This window comes from Cibotium barometz, chromosome 15 (genome assembly GCF_041138505.1).
Source record: "Cibotium barometz isolate CiBa-2024 chromosome 15, ASM4113850v1, whole genome shotgun sequence".
Classification (NCBI taxonomy): domain Eukaryota; kingdom Viridiplantae; phylum Streptophyta; class Polypodiopsida; order Cyatheales; family Cibotiaceae; genus Cibotium; species Cibotium barometz.
The window spans coordinates 20,608,361-20,629,397 of NC_141060.1; the positions used below are offsets into that span (position 1 = coordinate 20,608,361).

General features: G+C 41.8%; 1 protein-coding gene across 1 annotated transcript; it reads right to left on the reverse strand.

The window, feature by feature from the left end:
* Positions 1–8,470: 8,470 nt before the first annotated feature.
* LOC147631043 (GTPase LSG1-2-like) lies at positions 8,471–19,987 on the reverse strand. Its single transcript, XM_086809376.1, has 7 exons — positions 19,635–19,987; positions 19,150–19,248; positions 18,948–19,034; positions 10,583–10,676; positions 10,429–10,485; positions 10,143–10,222; positions 8,471–9,880 (listed from the first exon to the last, which is right to left on the reverse strand). Exons 1-7 carry the CDS (start codon positions 19,838–19,840, stop codon positions 8,698–8,700), a joined length of 1,806 nt encoding a protein of 601 aa, XP_086665502.1. The 5' UTR covers positions 19,841–19,987; the 3' UTR covers positions 8,471–8,697.
* Positions 19,988–21,037: the final 1,050 nt, after the last annotated feature.

Below are 21,037 nucleotides of genomic sequence, written 5' to 3' on the forward strand. Positions count from 1 at the left end.
ATCAACAAAATAACTCTTCAATTCTCCCCATGAAACAAAGTCTTTTACTCCATTACCATCAAAAGAAGAGAGGAATAATAATCTATTTTGGGGTTAACAGGAGTTGCCACTATAATTCTACATCAAATAGCAAAGATGAAGACACCAAAAGCATGTATGATCAATCAGTGAAGCAATGGTGTCTAAATCTATAGCTTGGATGGGTGCTTAAAAATGGTTCGATGAAATACTTATGGTAATTCCCACCCCTAGAGTGTGTGGAAACAAGCTAGGATGGATTCCATGTAAATGTACTTCACGTATGTATTATGAGATTAAGAATTGTATAAGCAATAGGCCACTTATGAGCCTTGGGCACCCAATCAAACATAGTTTAAATGTGTGTGAACACACTTAAACGATGTGTTCACATGTCTCCCATTGTGCAATAGAGCCTTGCTCTTTCTAAACCTATTGCTAATTACCTTCTCTATTGCATGCTAGTGAGTGTGTATAAGTGATTAAAGGTGAGAGGAGGGATGAAGGGACCCGTATAATGCATCAGTGTGACATTGCTCTCATGAGAAGAAATGATGACATAAACTATTACTCACATGGAGGTTTGGAGCTCTAGAAGCTGTGTGCTTGAGCTCGACCACCATTGAAAAGATTTCCATGACGGTTATAGCTCCCAAAGGTAAGCTCTTGTGAATGTGATTCTAAGAGTGACCGAAATGGGCCATAACAAATACTCATGTTTTTGGAGTGGATTCCACTCCTAATCATAATTACTAAGCTATTCCTTGGCTTAATTATGATTAGGAGTGGATTGCATTCCTAATCATAATTATAAGCTAGTCATTGGCTTAATGCAATGAAATATATGTCTTGTGAGCTCCAAAATCATGCAAATCATCAATAAAAACCATGGTTTTATCCTTCCAAGATATTAAAAATAAATGCCTAGTGCAAATAAACTTCAAATTAAAAGCAACAAAACTAACACATCCCAGGTTCCAAAACTGTATGTTTTTTGGAGTGTGACCTCCTAATTAACACTGAGTAATATAGAGTGATTCTATTAGCTTGGAATGGACAAATGAATGGAGCTAAACCCTAGGCTAGTCCTTGATAGAGTAGTGACACCAAATATGTTCAAGTCAAGAGTTTTTACCTTAGCCTTGCCAAAGCAATGTGTTGTTAGGTTTTGCCTTAAAGCCTCAAATTGCAACTTCCCTATGTGGGTGTGCTAGCTCATCCATCACGTCCTCACTCCATTGTTGCAATGGAATGCTCCTTTGCCAATGGGGTGAAGGGAGAGATATCTAAGTCTTGATGGAGATAACAAGAGATCCATCTTCACGATGGTTCTCTCTCACAAAAGTAGGGAAATAAGAAAAGCTAATGGAAGAGGAAAAACTACAATAAAACCTATTCAAACAAGCATCCATCCAGCATATAAGAATCTAATAGCATGTAAGCAAGCAAGAAGAGAAAATAAGGGAAGCTCACAAGAAAACTATTACAAGAGAATAATTGTGTATTGCTTATTGTAAAAAATGACTTATATACAAGTGACTAGTTTTCACTAGGTTAGCAAAACTTAAAAATAGTACGGCCTCTATTACTACTCTTAAGCAACTATGTACATGGAGTCTACAAACTTTACCTATTTGATACTAAGTGCATGGTAAGGTTGCTTGATATGTTCTAGCATCGTCTTACAAAAGATAAGTGCCTATTCGAGTGGGTAAGATGGCAAAGCACCTTATGCTAGGTTAAGCAAGTAAAACCATGTTACCCTATGAAACATTGTTGAAATATACAAGTGAATAGGGTGTGTGCGGGAACAAGCCCTTACCAAGAGGCTGTAAAAGAGAATTTGTAAATGTGAGAGAAGCTGTGAAAAGGTGAGAAGTATCCACTGGGAGAGAATAAAGGGTAGCATGAGAAGTTTTAGGAGGTGTGGAGATATTCTGGGAAGAGGTGGAGAGAATCAAGGAGAAATCAGTGGGATTAGATGCTTAGATGTAAACTCTATAAATTCAGGTGTGGAGATATTCTGGAAATGGTGGATTTCTTATCACAATGTGAAATGGTGAAGCTTGGAAACACTTCCTACTAAACCAGGTGTGAATATAGAGTGGGTAGGTGAGCTATGGTGGCGAGTATGATGGTTGGTGCTTGGAGTTCATGAGCACAACCTTGTGAGATCTCATGAACACGTACTAGTGGAAGTTGTAGGAGAGGTCATTGGTGGGGGATGCATGCCCTATACACATGGATGTTGCCATGCATTAGGCCTTCTGAGATTTATAACCTTACTCTATAATATCTTAGATCATTAGCCCCCACTTATTATTACAACATCAATTTATTTATTTGAATATACAACATCAATCTTAGATCTAAATATACAAAATTAACAAGTCTTAGATGTACTTAGTTTTCTCTTGAAGAATAGAAAATGATAAGAAAAATTATGCCATTTTTTAAAAAATGTTGATATTTACATGCTCTTTTACTTGAGATTCGTGTCTAGAAAGGATTAGAATGCGTAGAAATGGATTAAAATCAACATCTTGACATATTAGAAATGCAAGAAAGAGATTAAGACTAATGACAAAGCCAATGACAAAAATAAAGCACAATGACCAGGCATGAGGTTTAGCAAAAGGCTTATATGATAATCCATTAGGTAGAGGGTCTTTTTATAGGCTTGAGGACTACTACATTATCCGCCTAATGTTGGCCTATAAGCTTGATTAAGTTATCCCTAATCTTTCCTAGTTTTGAGCACCATCTCCCTTGAAGTGAGCATCCCCTTGGCCTCTTTCCCATCTTTCTCTAGGTGCCTACTTTTGGCCTCCTGCTGGACATTCCATACATTCTTTCATATTTGGCCTCCATATGGATTGGAAATTCTACACATTCTTTCATAAGGTGAGAGAGGTTCCCTCTTCCATCAACTAGAATAGATGTTCTAATGATTGGTTTCCTTCCTAGGAAGCTCCTTTATTTGAATCTTCTTTTATAATTATGTTTTCTTGAGTGTTGTTTGGAGTCTTCTTCTTGCTCCAATAATCTCTCTCTATGTAGACTAGCTTGCCATAAAGTTGCACTTCACTTTGGCTCTTGGTCCTTTGGTGAAGAATGCTTTTTCCTCATATGGTGTGATGAAAGGCCACCCACTTTGACTTTGAGTCTTTTCTCCTCTAAGTCAATATTAGATAATTTGGGAATCAATCACTCCATTTAATTTTGGATATATCTTAAACATTTCAACTCCAAATTTGTAGGAGATTGTAGATCTAGATTCTACTCTTCAAGATCTTTCCAATGATATATCATATGAGGGGGTTTTGACAAAATTTTAGGCAAGCTCACCATGATCTCATTTTTCAAATGGGAATGGGATTTTTTCCAAATTATCTAATATGGTGTTCTCTTTGGTCAAGGCTACTTCAATGCTTGTGAAGGTTGGTTTTTGGGTAGATTCTTCATGGTAGAGTCACTAATAGGCTGGATGCTTCCACGGTCATGATCTTGAGAAAGGATTGCTATAACATCCTTTTCTTCCATTGAAGACCCATCACAGGCAAGTTTTTAAATAAAACTTTTCCTTTTATTTGGACTGACTCACTCTCCTTGATGTCCAATACAAAAATTACATTTTTAGACTAATTTTGGAGTTCTTTTGTTGGCACCAAATAACTTCTCTAGTTCATCCCATGCTCCTTTAGAGTTTTCTTATGATACAATATGATGGATGAAACTATCTGTTAGCCCTAATGCAATGATGGCTAGAGCTCTCTCATCTCTTCTAAGCCAAAACCTTTTCTCTTATGATACAATATGATGGATGAAACTATCTGTTAGCCCTAATGCAATGATGGCTAGAGCTCTCTCATCTCTTCTAAGCCAAAACCTTTTCTCTTCCCTTTTAATCTGAGACACTTCTCCCTTCCATTTACTATTCCCCAAAGCCCATCTTTCAAGAGAACAAATTTAAGTTTTACTTGCCATGTATGAAAGCCATCATCATTAAATTTATCAACTGTGGGAGGAGTTTTCATGATTTCCTTATGGAGATAGGAAGGTCTTTGCATCTCTTACAAGCGTAGATACATGTATTTCATATGATTAATACTTCCTAATTTCAAAAACTCTAAAACCAAAAAATATCCCATTTTGGGAGAGTAAATTGGAGTACTAAACCAAGGGACAAAGTGATTTTAGTGAAGTGTTTGAAAACACCCCAATAATAAATTAGAACCCTTAATGGCTTAGAAAATTGATTGTAATTATCCTTGATGATTTTGGAGCTTAGGAAGAGGGGAAAAATATTTTAGTAGCTAATTAGTGAAACTAATGATTTTGCTAACTAGGTTATCATAGGATGCATAGATAATCAAGTGATGATAAAGTGGCTCTAATACCAACTTGATATTCATGTCTAGAAGTATTAGGATATGTACAAATGGAATAGAATCAACATGTTGACATAGTAGAATATAAGAAAGAGATTAAGACTAATAACAAACCTAATGAAAAAAATAGAGCATAATGACAATGCAAGAGGTTTAGAAAAAAGCTCATATGTCATTAGATAAAAGGGCCTTTTTATAGGCTTAAGTATAACCCTATTAGCCACTAATTTTCATCCAAAATCTTGATTAAGTTACTCCTAATCATTCCTAGATTGAGTATCATCTCCTTTGAAGTGAGCACCCACTTGGCCTCTTTCCCACCTGTTATGGCTCTCCCTAACCTCCCTTGAAACATATCCAACAAGAGATTACTTGGTGAACCGCAACTGTTGTGATGATTTTTTCAATGGCCGAGCTCGTAACCCTTGAGGTCTCCAATCTCTACAACTCCTTGAGGCCCGCGAGCATTGTCACACCGCCGCGTTGCACTACGGGTACTCGTCCCTCCTCTCACCTCACTTCACTCACACACACTCACTATCATGCATTAGGGAGAGAGTTAGCAAGAGGATTAGCATAAGAAATACTCTATTGCACAATGGGAGAGTATCCTTGTATTATGAGAGATATTCACTTATATACATGGCCATAAGTGTTCACACTCACTTAAACTGTGGTCGACCGGGCACTTTGGGCTCATAAGAGGCCTAATGCTATTACAATGACTACTCTCATAATATATCCATGAAGTATATCACTTAGGACTTCATCCTAACTTACTACCACATGCTCTTGAAGCGAGAATCGCCTTAAGTACTCCATCAGACCATTAACGGGCGCCTGTCCAAGTTGTAAGTTTGGACACCATTGCTTTATATCTTGAATGCATGACCTTTTGGTGTATCTACCTTGACTCCTTGATGTAAGATAATGGTAGTAGCTTTTGTTAACCCTAAGAGTGGGTTAACATTACCTTCTTCTATGTGCCTACTTTTGGCCTCCACATGGGCTAGAGATTCCACACATTCCTTCATATTTAGACTCCCTTTGAACCTTTGAACCATAGTCTATGACTTTTGGCATCACGGGCTAAACATTCCACATGTTCCTTCATATTGGAGCTCCCTTTGAACATTTGAACCATAGTCTATGACTTATGCAACTCATACAACCATTTGAGGGTCATATAACACTTTCCCTTACTCCTAACATTTACCCAAATATCACTTGCTATTTCAACATTTTTAACCCAACATCTCACTTGTTTCAACATTTTTAACCCACCCTTGGTGGAGTGGGGGGGGAGGGATCAACTCGAATCAAACTCACGTCCTAGTAAGTAGTGCTCTCAACTCTAGCACTGGGCTATTCTCCCCACCCCTAAAGTTGTGACATATTAGTAAATGTATATTCACATTCATCATCATACAATTGTTGATAAGTTGGCAATTTACACCACCCACTACCATTCTGCTAGAAATACCAACCCTCGCTCATCCTCCCCTCAGTCCATTTGCACACAAACTTGCCTCAATTTATTCTTTATCTGCTTTACACCCCTACCCGTTTGCTCACCCTTATCATAGGCAAGAGGATGAGCATGACAAATGGCATAGCAATAATCGACAAAGATAAGTATTATGAAAATTTAACAAGATAACATGTGCATTAGTGTCATTCCAAGTAGACTAACATGTCAAAAGTGTGAAAAGTGAGAATTAAACATATTAAACCTATGTACAATGCATCCATCAAAACATGTGAATATGCACTCATCATAAAGCTAGGTGGTAACATGGGGCTCACTAGATCACTTCTTAGGTGTTGATATATCCACTTATTTTATGATATACACTCAAGGTTTATTTGTGATCTAATTAGGCTTAGTTAAATCATGGTCATAAAGTTATTCATTAAACATGAAACTTTTGCAAAATTTTAAAGAATGAATTAGTGTTGAGTTTATTAGTAAATGATCTTTTAGAGATTATGTAGAATGACAAAAAGATACAATAATGAATTATTTGCATGCTAACCAGGCTTAGTTTATTAATGGTCATGAAAATATTATTTTAACTTGGCTAGCATATATTTGTTAAGTGTTTTCTTGAATGATAGAAAATCATAAAAAATTACACCACTAGTAAATCATATGAGTTATCATACTAATATTTATATATCAACCACTTCACACCATCCACCATTACATAACGATTCCTCTCCCCGCTTCTCTATCTCTGTTCTTTTGCACCCTCGTGAATCCTTTCACTCTTTGTCTCCATTCTTTTTTTATATACTATAAAAATGCCATGCCCAACACTTCTCTCTCACACACACATGCGGACACACACACATTAAAACACTCGTTTCAGCCACAATAATATTTCTCTAACCATCTGCTATTTTTTGAGCTCGAAACTGAAAACAATCAACCATGCTAAGCTTACATCAAGAGCATATTCAAGGACAGCTGCGAAGAGTATGAAATTTCAATGCAAAAATATTTCTCACATGAAGTCACATGGGCATGACTAATCTCATGGCTAATCCATATTTTTACAATAAGTTTAGGATAGTTCTATTAAAATATCGAGCTAAACTAGCTCTCGCACTGCCACTCTAGCTACGTTGGTGAGATTACATGCTATATGCCACCATTGGTTTTTACAAGCTCTATGATAGCCACTTTAGTGTACTATTCATTATGAAAAAAAGATATTAGAAGTTGAAAGAACCAAAAAAGTGCTTTACTGGTTATCTATCAATGTGAGACTCTATGATTGTGCATATATACACCTAAAGAGGCTTACTACACCTTGCTAAAGACGTACAGTATAAACACTCAAGCTTGAAAGATGTAGCTAAAGCAAGAATAACCAAAGAAAAGCCGAGTATAAATGATTACTCGATGAAAGTTAGAGGTGTTAGTATCAGTGACTTTGAATAGTCTTGGCTTTGAAAGAACTTTCTTGATTTTCAAGAATTCATTTTTATAAGCAAATGAATATTGGGAAAGGTTCATTCTCCAAAAATTCACATGAGAAAGCCTTCTACTTAGATATAAGTAGAGATAGATACAAGTCATCCATCATCTACAGACTTAAGATACAGGCAATTTTGAAAATAAAAATCATAGGCAACAACAATAAAAATCTAATGTACAAACAAGAGAAAGAGATACTTTATACTGTGGCAACACTAAGAAACATTGCAAAGAACTACTATAAAAAGTAAAATGATATAAAAAACAAAAAGTTACAAGACAACTACAAATCATCAAGTAATCACGGTGATGATAGACTCTAATCACCTTACCAATCTTGATGAGTAGTTTAGAGACATGTAAAAAAACGAAAAAACCAATATATGTGGAAACAAGTGATGATACTACACCTCCCAACCATTGCCTATGCAAGATGGTAAAATGAAATACTTAGCAAATGTACGAAAGACTTTAAAAATCCATTTTCACTTGGTTACTACGGACCGACCTTTGTATGTTATAAGAAAGTACTTTCCCTTACAAAATGTACTCCTCTCTATTGTATGGTTTTAGAGCAGAAAACACAATAATTAAAAAATCAACCGTCCATCTCTCATGTACTTGTGTTTGCTTGCAAGGAGCTCAAGCTTATCCTCTTCCCCCCATTCTTCTTAAGTTCTAGTGCTTTAACAAGCTCTGATAGGCGAAGAAGAAGCCCACAAGGTTGAGGGATTAGTCAAAGGATCAATCGACCAAGTCATAAGCACCATATAGGGGCAATCGGATTCCTATAGGGATATTTCCTTGGGCTACATAGCAAGTCTAGTTCAATCATTGGATCTTCTGATCCCCAAATGAGGCAGGTCAATAGGCAATACTCTAGGTCAACAATCAATCCACTTCGGAAGGCCAAAGGCAATCAAAGACATCTTTTTGTATCATATCAATATGTTGACAACACCGTTAATCTCTCTCCTCTCTGCGGTCTATATCATTGCTTTTGCATTAGTGTTCCTAATTAGTAGGCAGGGCTGGATCAAGTCGAGGCTTCCGCATGTCACAATTTCCATGCTCAATAATGAAATAAACTTTATCAACATGCTTTCATAAATTAATTGAATACATGCATTTTCTTGATAGGGCCGCATAGAACTCTAAATCAGTAACCCAAATGAAATGAGAAAAGGAAGTAAAGATGCATGCAGAATCCCCAAGGAGACTGCTGCATGCACATAAAAAAAGAAGACGACTTAAAATTATATGACACTTAACCAGAATAGATCCAGCTCATACATGTGAACAGAACTACTGGCTTATTTGAGCCGACTGAGCAGCACCATAACTGACAGGTTTTGCCACCACTCCCACCAGCGGCATCCCATCACCATCATCATTTCCCACTCTCCAAGAACGGTCCTTTCTTCTAGGGGCTTTTTTGTGCATCTTATGCATGGCAGTGTCTTTGATTGCTGCCTTTTTCTTATTAGAGCTCACAGGCTCTTTCAAACCTGCCATTGCTTCAAATGAATCCAGATGATTCATAACCCCTTCATATTCCAAACTTTTGTCTAAATCTGTGTTGCCCTGTGACGTCGACACATCGTCATCATCCTTATCGTCATTCTCATCCTCATCTGAAAGACTGGGAGCTTCACTGTCACATGGAGGAAGGTGATAGTGAAGCAGCTTCCCATTGACATAATCTTTGAGGATCAGCCTAGCTGCACGAGTTTCGTCCGCTAGCCCAGCAGATGCAACATAGCCTCGAGACTGACAGAAGGCACGAAGCAGCTCATGTGCTGTGGGTGGTTTATCATTGGATTCATATGGCTTAGGCTTCGGCAAAGACAGACCATACAATTCCTCTAGTGTGCTTCTTGGAACAAGGTCTGCAACAACCTGCACAGGCCCCCTGTGATCTGTCAACCTGTCAATGGGCAACACCCCTGATGCAACCATATGAGAGCGTGAACTCGTAAAAGATGGAAAGACTAGTCCTGGGCAATCACAAAGCATGAGCTTTTCAGAGAGTATCAGAGTCTGGAAATGCTTGGTCTTGCCAGGAGTGGACGTGACTCCCGTCTTCTTCTCTCCGACTAAAGCATTTATAGTTGAGCTCTTGCCGACATTAGGGTACCCCACAAAACCAACCACTGCATGCCTAGAAAACCCACTTTGATAGCTTGTGCTTGTGACACTCTTGCCATCCTCTTCTTTGTGAAGATCTTGAGTACTACAATTCTCCAATTTGCTTGCCATGGAAGATCTAAAGGCTTCTTTCCTAAGTAGAGAAACATGCTCTGCTTTAGCTTCCAGCCTATCAAGCAGCTCTTCTCTACCAAGTATTTGAGTGTCTTCATCAGGAGAACCTGCACCCTTCAAACCGTCATCCAGCCTTGCCTTTCCTTCAAGCAGTGCAGTTGCATTTTTGGCAGACCAAAAGAGGAAAGAAATGCCTTGTGACCTGAAATACATTGACCATTTCAACCTGCAATAAAAAAACACAGCAGAAAGTTCAGCTGCTCCAAGCATGATAAACAAAAATATACATCTGTATTCCATCGTTAGGCCTCACTCTTAAAAGCTACACGGGGTATTTACAGACAGACAGATGGGAGTAGGACGGGGAGGATCCCCTGGGTGAGAAGTCCCCTTTTCAAAGATGGGGGGATATCGGTAAAAACCCTTAATTCATTACTGCATACATAAGTTTATTATAAGATTGTGCGGTAGACGAGTTCTCTTAATACCGTGCCGAGATTGGAAGCAGGTCAGCTTTGTTCACAAGGAGCATAGTCTGTTTGAAGGGATCGATCTCTCTGACATATGCCTGAAATTTCAAACCAAAAGGCATTAAAAAAATCTGCAGAACTATTACAGGTCTTTACAGACATCTCCCCCCTACGCAGCCCATCAAACCAGCAGGGGTTGGATTGAAAAGGTACCCCACCCATGATGGATGGACAGGTAAGACTTCCCCAGGGGTTAAGCCCCAAAATTTCTTGTTGCTGACAAAAGAATGGAATGCCTGCTCACCTCTAAATCTAAACATCTATAGAATAATGGATTCCGGGCATCCACAACTGTTACCACCTGCATTAAAGAATAAAATTGGTGCCATTAAAAAAAACTCAGATACGAAAACTCATAAGAGAACCATACAGCAATAGGAGCACACTTTAAGACTTACCAGATCGCTGCGTTCTATTACCCTCCATAATTGTCTCCATACATCAAGATTCTTTTCAAAGGGAGTGAAAACCAACTTCTCATTTTCTTCTAACCTGACAAAGAACGTAGATAAGCTCAGCATACGTGAGTGGCCTCACTAAGTCCTGCATGCCTGGTGCCTGAAATGTCATGTGCACAATCGTGGACATGGCTAGCCGCTAATCTCATCTCGCTAATTCCTCATTAGGCAACAGTTTACAGTACATAACAGGCTCCAGCAGGTACACTAGAAGTCCCCAAAGGGAGCCCATCAGTTGGCCAAGTCGGGGACATCAAACAAAAAAATTCAGCAGCATTTAATAATATTATACGAATTTTGTGCATATTTCTGCTGGACGACAGCAATCGGCCTGTTGTAGGGATATTCACCTGAGCCTATAAATAGGAACTCAGAGTCTCAATGATAACCATCTGATCCTCATTTGGAGGCAGGTCCTAGTCAGTCAGTAGGCAGTCTTTTGGTCAAGAATTCAATCCTCTTAAAGGCCACAGCAGTTGTACATATAAACACATCTTTTTGTACCATAGAAATATACTAAAAATACAGTTCATCTCTTCCCTCTCTCTATCTATTCACTGCCTATTCCTAATCAGTAGGCTTAGGGTTGGATCAAGTTCAGCAAGGCTTTCGCGCATGCAACATTGGTATCAGAGCATTCAAGCTCAGCCATCTAACCACTTAGCTGTCCCAAGAGAGGTGCACAAATTCATGGGGAACACATGCACAATTCTCAAACCAGACTTGGAGTGGAATCAGAGAAGTAACAGGTTTTCAGTCAAAGTATCAGAAGTCCAGCAGTCAAAGTACAGAGTTCATAGTCCAGGGAGGAAGGATGACAGGTTTCCAACCCATCATCAAGTTTAGCAAGAGGCAATGTCACATGCACACTTGACATGGCTAATCCCATAGCTAATCACAAATTAGGCAACAATTTAGAGTTACATAACACACTCTGGCAGGTACGGTAGGAGTCCCCAAAGGCAGCGCATTAGTCGGCCCAAGTTAGCGACCAAGTCAAGAGCATCAGACAGACAAATTCAGCAACATTTAATAATATACAATGAACTGGCCAAAAACACTCGGCCTGTTGTAGGGATATTCATCCGAACCTGTTTTGTAGGGATATTCGCTAGAGCCTATAAATAGAAACTCACAATCTCAATCTTAACCATCTAATCCCCAAATGGGGGCAGGTCCTAGTCAATCAGTAGGCAGTCTTTTGGTCAAGAATTCAGTTCTCTTTTGGAAGGCCAAAGGAGGCCACAGTAGTTGTACACATAGAGACATCTTTTTGTACCACAGTAATATACTGAAAATACAAATCACCCCCCTCTCCTCTCTCTATCTATTCATTGCATGTTCTTAATAATTAGGCTTAGGGTTGGATCAAGTACATCAAGGCTTCTGCGCATACAACATTGGTATCAGAGCATTCAGGCTCAACCATCTAAGCACTCAGCTATCCCAAGAAAGTGTTAGCACATTCATCCCCAGTTTCTGCTCATTTTTGGTGCCCATTTGGTCCCTTTTGTATAGCCCTTGATTGTGGGCTGGCCACCCCTTTTTCCCATATTTTTTGGGATTTTTCCCAGCTGTTTTGGTATTTTACCAGTCGGCCAGCACACATGCTCCAGTCGGCCAGCATTCTCTGTCCCAGTCCGCTAGCATACCTCACCTATAAAATGGTGGTGCTGGCCTCTCATTTCTCATTCAGTCTTGTGAGACTATCTCTGTCTCTTGCTTGGGACTGTTTTGCTTCAGTATATTCAGCATAGTTGCTCCATATCTCTCTCTCTCTCTCTCTCTCTCTCTCTCTCTCTCTCTCTCGCACTCTCTATTCAGCACACTCTAGTGCCACTTTGCTTCCGCTCTGTGCACTCGGTATCATCGCTCCCGGTTCAGCGACTCCTCTGCTCAGCCCTATTTTCAGCACCCTCTCCTCTGCGTTTTTCTCAGATTTGCAGCCTCTTTGTTGCTGGACAGCACCTTCTGGTCACTTTCTCTCCAGATTGGCTTCATCGTTTGCAGTCGTCAGGTAATTTTCTGATCAGCGTTTTTCTCCACGTGGAGTTTGGACATTGGCGGCCTGTTTTTTCAGGACAGCAGCCCTCTTCTTGCTGCGTTTTCCTCTCCGGTGGTCTTTCCCTTTTGCAGAGGGGGTTTGTGGTGTTTCGGGCTTTGGTGGCACACTTGGTACTTGTGGAGGTCACTTCTTCTTCTCAGATTGTGCATATTTCTGAGATTGAGCCCAAGCTTTTGTGATGGCTTCTCCGACTTCTCTTCATATGTTCTTTCAGTCTGCAAAGTTGGATGGTTCCAACTACACCCTATGGAAGGTGAAGGTGAAATCAGCGTTGCGTGGCGTGGATCTTTGGAATTGGCTGCTTGTTACAACGACCAATGCCACCCCTCCCACCCTTGCTTCCGGTGGTGCGACTCATTCACAAATTGATACATGGCAAGCGAATGATCGTCACGTTTTCTCCTTTCTAATGTTGAACTGTTAGGATTCTGTTCTCTCATGTGCGTACAGCAGATGTTGCACATGAAGTTTGGAAGGATTTTGCAGATCTCTACGAGATCGTCTCCGGGTCGGATTTTGGCTTGGAAAAGCAACTTATGAACTTACCAGTTTCTGCCTTTCCATCTTTATCTGCTTTCATCTCGAAGATGAAAGATCTCCGGGACGAGCTTGCTATTTGTGGCAAGGACATCTCTACAGAGGATATGGCTATTCGGCTTCTCTCCAAGCTTCCAGAGAGGTTTGATGCATATTTTCAATCTCTTGTTTCAACTTTCTTCTCCTCGTCCTGTTCCAGTTACTTGGGAGGAAGTTCTCCCCTCCGTTATGCAGATTGAGTCTCGCTTTGATGAGCGGACTGGCACCTCTGGTGGCCTTGATGGAGCTTTGGTAGCACGAGATAAAGGGAAGAACCAACAAAAGAAAGGAAAAGGGGGTTCTGACATGAACTCCAAGGATTCCGACAAGGATAAAGACAACAGTAAATCTTCTAAGAACAAGGACATTGAATGTCATTATTGTGGCAAGAAGGGTCATCAATCACCCCAATGTCACAAGAAGAAGCGTGATGAAGCAGCAAAGAACTCTTCCTCTACAGCGGTGTCCCAGACCAAGAAGGATGATGGCATTCTTCTTTTAGCAGGTACTCGTTGTATACTTGCTCTTGTGACCATAGTCACAAGGAATGAGCATTTTTAGACTTGGGAATGTTGGGGATGGCACCAACTTCCCGTTCCCATTCCCGTCCCATGTCACTCTATAGTCACAGGGAATGGCCATTCTCAATCTTTTCCGTCCCCGTTCCCCATCCCCGTTTCACGTCCCATGTGACTATGCTTGTGACTTCTCAGTCACGGTCATGGATTGCGGATAGCGGTGCTGCTGCTCACATGACACCCCATCAAGATTGGTTCGAGGACTTCACTGCCAGGTCAAGCGAGATCACTTTGGGTGATTCTTCTTCTGTACCAGTGCATGGACATGGCACTATCCCCATCTTCCGCTCTTCCGAGGATAAGAGGTACTTCTCTGACGTTCTGTATATTCCAGATTTGTCTTTTAACCTTTTGTCAATAAGTGCTCTTACAGCTCAGGGTGTGGAGGTGATCTTTTCGCGTTATGAGATTACCATTCGTGATAAGGCGACTGGTAGCATCTTGGCTCAGGGAGTCCAAGATAGTGGTCTGTACAAATTGACTGCTCTGCTTTCTTAAGGTGCTTCTTCTGCTCTTTGGCATGCTCGGTTTGGCCATTTGAGCTATCAGCTTCCGCAGCGAGCTTCAAAGGATGGGTTGGTTGAGGGTTTACCGACCATCAAGGCTCCGTCTTCTGCTTGTTCTTCTTGTTTACAGGGGAAGCAAAACCGAGCCGCCTTTCCGAAGGAGATGACACAAAAATCTTAGTCATCACTTGCTCTCATTCATGCAGACTTATGTGGTCCTATGAGTACCGCGTCTTTGAGTAAGGCGTTGTACATGCTCGTGATGGTGGATGATTTTTCCAGATATACTTGGGTTTGGGTTTTCTTTCTGAAGACCAAGGATGAGGCTTTTCAGCACTTTTGTGATTGGAGAGTCGAGGTGGAAAAAGAGACCGGTCGTTCGGTCAAGGCTCTCAAGATTGACGGAGGGGGTGAGTTCACATCCCAAGAGTTTCAGCAATATTGCAAAACACATGGCATTCGGAGACAGCTTACTACATCATATACTCCATCACAGAATGGAATTGCAGAGAGAAAGAATAGGCCCATTATGGAGATGGCCCGTGCTATGCTTGAGCATTCCTCATTACCTCGATGTTTCTGGGCTGAGGCGCCTTCCACTGCTGTCTACATTCAGAACAGGTCTCCTACTACTGCTCTTCCCGATAAAACTCCATATGAGGCTTTCCATGGTGAGAAGCCCTCCGTTGTTCATTTTTGGATATTTGGGTGTTCGGCGTATGTTCATGTGCCTAAGGAGCATCGCTCCAAGACTTGAAGTCTCAACGCATGACTTTTCTCGGATATAGCACTCTGTCCAAGGCATATCGTCTTTATGATCCTCAGGCCAATAAAGTTGTGAGCCGTGATGTGGTGTTCGACGAGACTCCTACATCTTCAGAGGGGGGGTGGTGAGCTGCTTCCTCCTCCGCCTCCGTCTCCGCCTTCTCCTCCTCCTCCTCCTCCCGCTGCTTCTGTTCCACCTCCAGCTGTGGATTCTCAGTCAGATGATGATGACTCTGCTCCTCCTTCAGCGAGTTCGAGCAGATCTATGCTTGGATGGTATTATCAGACAGTTCGTGATTCTGGGTTACGTGAGCTTCCTTCTGCTCCTCCGCTTGGTTCTCTCCGGCGTTCTTCCAGAGTTACAGGGAAACAAATTCATGAGGGCAACATGTTTGTTAATTATGCTCTTACGTCCTCTATCATTAATGGTCCTTCTGATCCCACTTCTGCGGATGAGGCTCTTTCACATGAGCCTTGGTGTCATGCTTGGCAGGCAAAGCTGGATGCTATCGAACAGAATGGCACTTGGATTTTGGTGCTTAGGCCTCTGCAGCGTAAGGTGATTGGTGTGCGTTGGATCTTCAAATCGAAGTTCCGAGCTGATGGCAGCTTGGACAAGCACAAGGCGAGGTTGGTTGCCGAGGGTTATGCGCAACGCCCTAGAGTCGACTTCGATGAGACCTTCGCTCCGACGGCCCGGATGACTACCATTCGCACCGTTCTTCCTCTTGCAGGTCATCATAGATGCACGTTTTCCAGATGGACGTCAAGTCGGCTTTCCTGAATGGAGAACTTACACAGGAGGTTTATGTTGATCAGCTGCCGGGATTTGTTGTTCGAGGCAAACAGGATCATGTGTACTAGCTGAAGAAGGCTTTATATGGTCTAAAGCAAGCTCCGCGGGCTTGGTACCAGCGGATTGATGAGTTCTTTCAAAAGCTCGGCCTCCGTCGTTCTCATGCAGACTCGAACCTTTATATCCTCCTTGAGAGAGGGTTGATTGTTATCATTGTGGTCTATATTGATGACCTCATCTTTATAGGTTCTTATTCTGTTAGGATCCGTTCTGTCATGGATGCTTTGGAGACAGAGTTTGAGATGATAGATCTTGGCCTTCTACATTATTTTCTCGGCTTTGAGATTTGGCAGACCTCGAAGGACATTTTCTTCTCTTAGCAGAAGTACACACGGAAGATTCTCGACAAATTTGGGGTGGAGACCAGTATCTTCTCCTATGGGTATTAGTGAGAAGCTTTCTCTACTTGATGCTTCTCCTAGGATTGATTAGGGACAGTATCGGGTTCTCATCGGTTGTTTGGTTTGGTTGACCTACTCCCGATTGGACATATGTTTTGCAGTCAGTTTATTAAGTTCTTTCTCATCCAAACCCCGTCAGCAGCATTGGCGGTGTGCTCTCAGAGTTCTTCGATATTTGTGTGGCACTCTGGACTTTGGCATCTTCTATGGCCAAGGATGCACTCTTGTTGGATGGTCTGATTCAGATTGGGCTAGAGATCCAGATACTCGGCGTTCGACCACTGGTTGTGTTTTTACACTCCGGTTTGGAGCCATTTCATGGAGCAGTAAAAAGCAGCCTACTATGGCGCTTTCCTCTACTGAGGCGGAGTACCGTGCAGTTTGTTATGCTGCATGTGAGGTGATACGGTTGCAGGGATTATTGGAGGAGCTCGGCTGTCCTCCTACCGGATCTACTCTTCTTTGGTGTGACAATCAAAGTTGCATCGCCATTGCCATCGCCAAGAACCCTGTGTTTCATGCTCGTACGAAACACATTGAGAGACAGTATCACTATTTCACCAAGCCTGTTTCTCAGGCTTCCTTGGCTCCTTATCTTCGGCTTCTTGGAGTTTGTTCAACATCTGGTGCTGAGAGGGGGTGTTAGCACATTCATCCCCAGTTTCTGCTCATTTTTGGTGCCCATTTGGTCCCTTTTGTATGGCCCTTGGTTGTGGGCTGGCCACCCCTTTTTCCCATATTTTTCTAGGATTTTTCCCAGTTGTTTTGGTATTTTACCAGTCGGCCAGCACACGTCCCAGTCGGCCAGCATTCTCTGTCCCAGTCGGCCTATAACTAGGTGGTGCTGGCCTCTCATTTCTCATTCAGTCTTGTACATATTTTGCTCACTTATGAGACTAACTGTGTCTCTTGCTTGGGACTGTTTTGCTTCAGTATATTCAGCATAGTTGCTCCATATCTCTCTCTCTTGCACTCTCTATTCAGCACACTCTAGTGCCACTTTGCTTCAGTATATTCAGCATAGTTGCTCCATATCTCTCTCTCTTGCACTCTCTATTCAGCACACTCTAGTGCCACTTTGCTTTGGTATTTTTCCCAATTGTTTTGGTATTTTACCAGTTGGCCTGCACACATGTCCCAATCGGCCAGCATTCTCTATCCCAGTCGGCCTATAACTAGGTGGTGCAGGCCTCTCATTTCTCATTCAGTCTTGTACATATTTTGCTCTCACTTGAGACTAATTGTGTCTCTTGCTTGGCACTGTTTTGCTTCAGTATATTCAGCATCGTTGCTCCATCTCTCTCTCTCTCTCTTGCACTCTCTATTCAGCACACTCTAGTGCCACTTTGCTTCCACTCTGTGCACTCTTTTAGAAAGAGTGCACAGATCCACAGAAGAATGCAACCAAGGTAGTATTTATGAGGTCTCAAAGCAGCATACCATTAGCTCTCAGATCAATTCCAATGGTGGAGCACCAAGCATGATCATTCTTACCAAGAGACAAAAGCTATGTTAAGGGAAGGGGAGTGGAATCGGAGGAATAACAATCAAAGTATCAGAAGTCAAGTAGTCAAAGTCCATAGTCAGTAGTCCAAGGAAAGGACAAGAAGTTTCCAACCCATCATCAAGTTTAGCAGAAGGGAATGACACGTGCACACTCCTGGACACAGCTAATCCTGGATTAGGCAACAATTTAGAGTACATACCAGGCTCCTGCAAGTACAAAAGACATCCCCAAAGGCAGCCCATCAGTCAGCCAAGTCAAGAGCAGCATTTAATTTGATTATATGAATTTTGTGCTTATTTTTGCTGGCCGACAGCAGTTGACCTGTTGTAGGGATATTCACCCAAGCCTATAAATAGAAACTCAGTCTCAGTCATAACCATCGGATCCCCAGTTGGGGGCAAGTTTTTTAGTCAACAATTCGGTCCTCTTTAGGAAGGCCAAAGGCCACAGCAGTTGTACAGATAAAGACATCTTTTTGTACCATAGTAATATACTAAAAATACAGTTCATCTCTCTCTCTCTCCTCTCTGTATCTATTCATTGCATGTTCCTAATCAGTAGGCTTAGGGTTGGATCAAGTACATCAAGGCTTCCGCACATGCAACTTAAAAGGTAGCCTCGTATGTCTCCAAGTTCTGATAAGAGGTGGGAACCACCGATGGGTTTTGCCATGGAAGGGAGTAAGAGGCTTTGGCTATAAGGTTGGAGACAAAAGGCTTAGCCTGAGCATGACAGAATGAAAGTAGGTAGGTCTGCCCGAGATCTTAATGAGCTTACCGCAAGGGGTTTCCTGCATGCCTGTTTACAGCCAGTATCTGAAATCGGGTAGAGGATAGTACATATGCCTTCACTGGCATACTGATGACATTAATAATGTCACAAAAACCCCCTGAGACCTCACACAGGTTTGAAACGTCACTAGGGCACACGCACTTATTAGTACAAAGTTTGTGCATAACTGTCTCAATCAAAATAATAGGCATGTGACGCTTGTAGCATGACATCACAATATCCACTGACAAGACATTAGTTTTGCATGCTCGTCAATTACCTTGCTAACTCACGTCGCCAGCTCAGAAACGATTGCCTTTCCTTGATATCGAGTTCTTCCGGTGTCATACCACCATGCCATTTTGGCCTGAAGATAGAAGACCAGAAACACCAAAGTTCTGTTACAACATAAAATCAACATGCCACCTGGAAAAGAACAAAACATCTAGCATCATGTGGCCTGGGCTTGTCAATGGGAATACCTTCTGGGAATCTTTAAGCTAGACTGGTGCAATGCTTCCTCTGCCTTCTGTTGCTGCTGCCTCTCCTCAGGACTCAACGTGTCCACTCCTGAAGATTCACTACAAAAGCCATGGACTCCAATTTAGGAATAAAAATGCAATAAACTATTAGGCGTGAGGCCCTAAATCTGAACATAGCCGGAACCCTAAGCCTGCATCAGCCATAAAACCCATTAGCCACGAGACAATAAGCCTACACGCACCCTAAAGCAATTGGCCATGGAACCCTTAACCTGCTGATACCTAAACCAGCATCAGCCGTGGAAATCAAAGCCTCCATCATCCACGAAGCTCTAAACATCGCTAGAACCCTAAACCTGAATCACCACCTAGATCTACATTGGCACGAAGACCCTGACGTAAAACAAACCCTAATATATGGAACCCTAAACCTTCGTCTGCAAAACCATAAATTTCAAACCACTTAAAGAGGAAAAGAAACTTACGCAGCTACGAGGACCTCGGGAAGAGGATTAGTAAAAGAGAAGACGCGGCCTGCGAGCTCCGCCTGCTCAATGACGGTATCCAAATCTCGGACATCGATGACAGATTCCACCGCAGGCTTCTTTTGAGACATCCCGTGGTGATCCTGAGAGTTTTTCTGCCTGATGAGCGCCTGTCCGAGGCTTTCTTTCACCTTGTGCCCCCCCATTGCTTTCTCTGCTATGCTCTGCTCGGTCGTGTTCAAACAGGTTTTTGTCCGCCTTGTTAGAATCCTCTCTCGGCTATTTATACTTGCACCAAACGAAAGCACACTACTTCAAGGCAGAGGTCTTTGAGAATTTGCGAAAGAACACTACTTCAAGGCACCCTCCTAGAGGTCTTAGAGAATTTAACTACCTTAACTTGCTAAAAATGGGCGTTTAACCATGTAGCCACCGGGGTATGTTGACACCAACTCTCTAGGTGAGCCCCTTTAGCAAATGAGCGAGGCACCTATGAGGACTCGGGAACTAGCATGAAGCCATGCCATTGGCGAGATGATCTATGAAGCTATGGGGGCGGCCTTTAGACTACATTTGTTTTAATGTGGAGGGTGGCTCAACTGGTGGTTGTGCATGCATGTGCCATCTACCATGTGTTCTTGTGAAGAGGTAGATAACCTGGGGAGTAACCAACCTTCCCCCCCCCCCCCCAAAAAAAACTCCTCTTCTTCTTGTGAATCAAATGTTGGAGCATATTTGATTTTTTGTGTGTTTTGTGGCTATGGGAACCGTCCATAAGTAGCCACATACACATCGGTTCGCTAGCAACGAGACTGGCCTTTTCACCTATACACAAAGGTGAGAAAGATGCCCCTAACTTGATCACTAAATTCAATATGTGATTCATATTTTATCTATATTAACACTTTTATACTTTTAGTATACGTCGCTTCCATGTCTAAGCCAAATAATTTGTTCTACATAACTTGGCTAAGAGTTTGGGGGTTTCAATACTATTTACAACTCAATCCTTCTTTCCAACCTCAGTCACTATGTACGTCTAGCTCAACCCTTCATAGTTGATGTCATAATGTAGGGCCCCGCCCCTTTAGCATGGAGTCGTGCATCCCTCTCACGGAGCTTATTATAGGCTTAATAAGGCCCTAATATGCATTTAGGCTTAAATAAGGCCTTAATACATTTAGGCCTTAATGCATTGAGGCCTAAATGATCTAAGGACTTAATACATTTAGGCCTAGAAGACCTAGACCTTTTTGACATCTTGTGATACTCATTACACTTACTTTCCATATTGCTTAGTGCTAATCTCTCTAGTTTTCCCTAATCTAAGCTAATTAGGATAATCCTAGACTAATCTAGATGCACCTTTCTTGCATAGGTATCAGAGCTCTTGGTTTAGATCC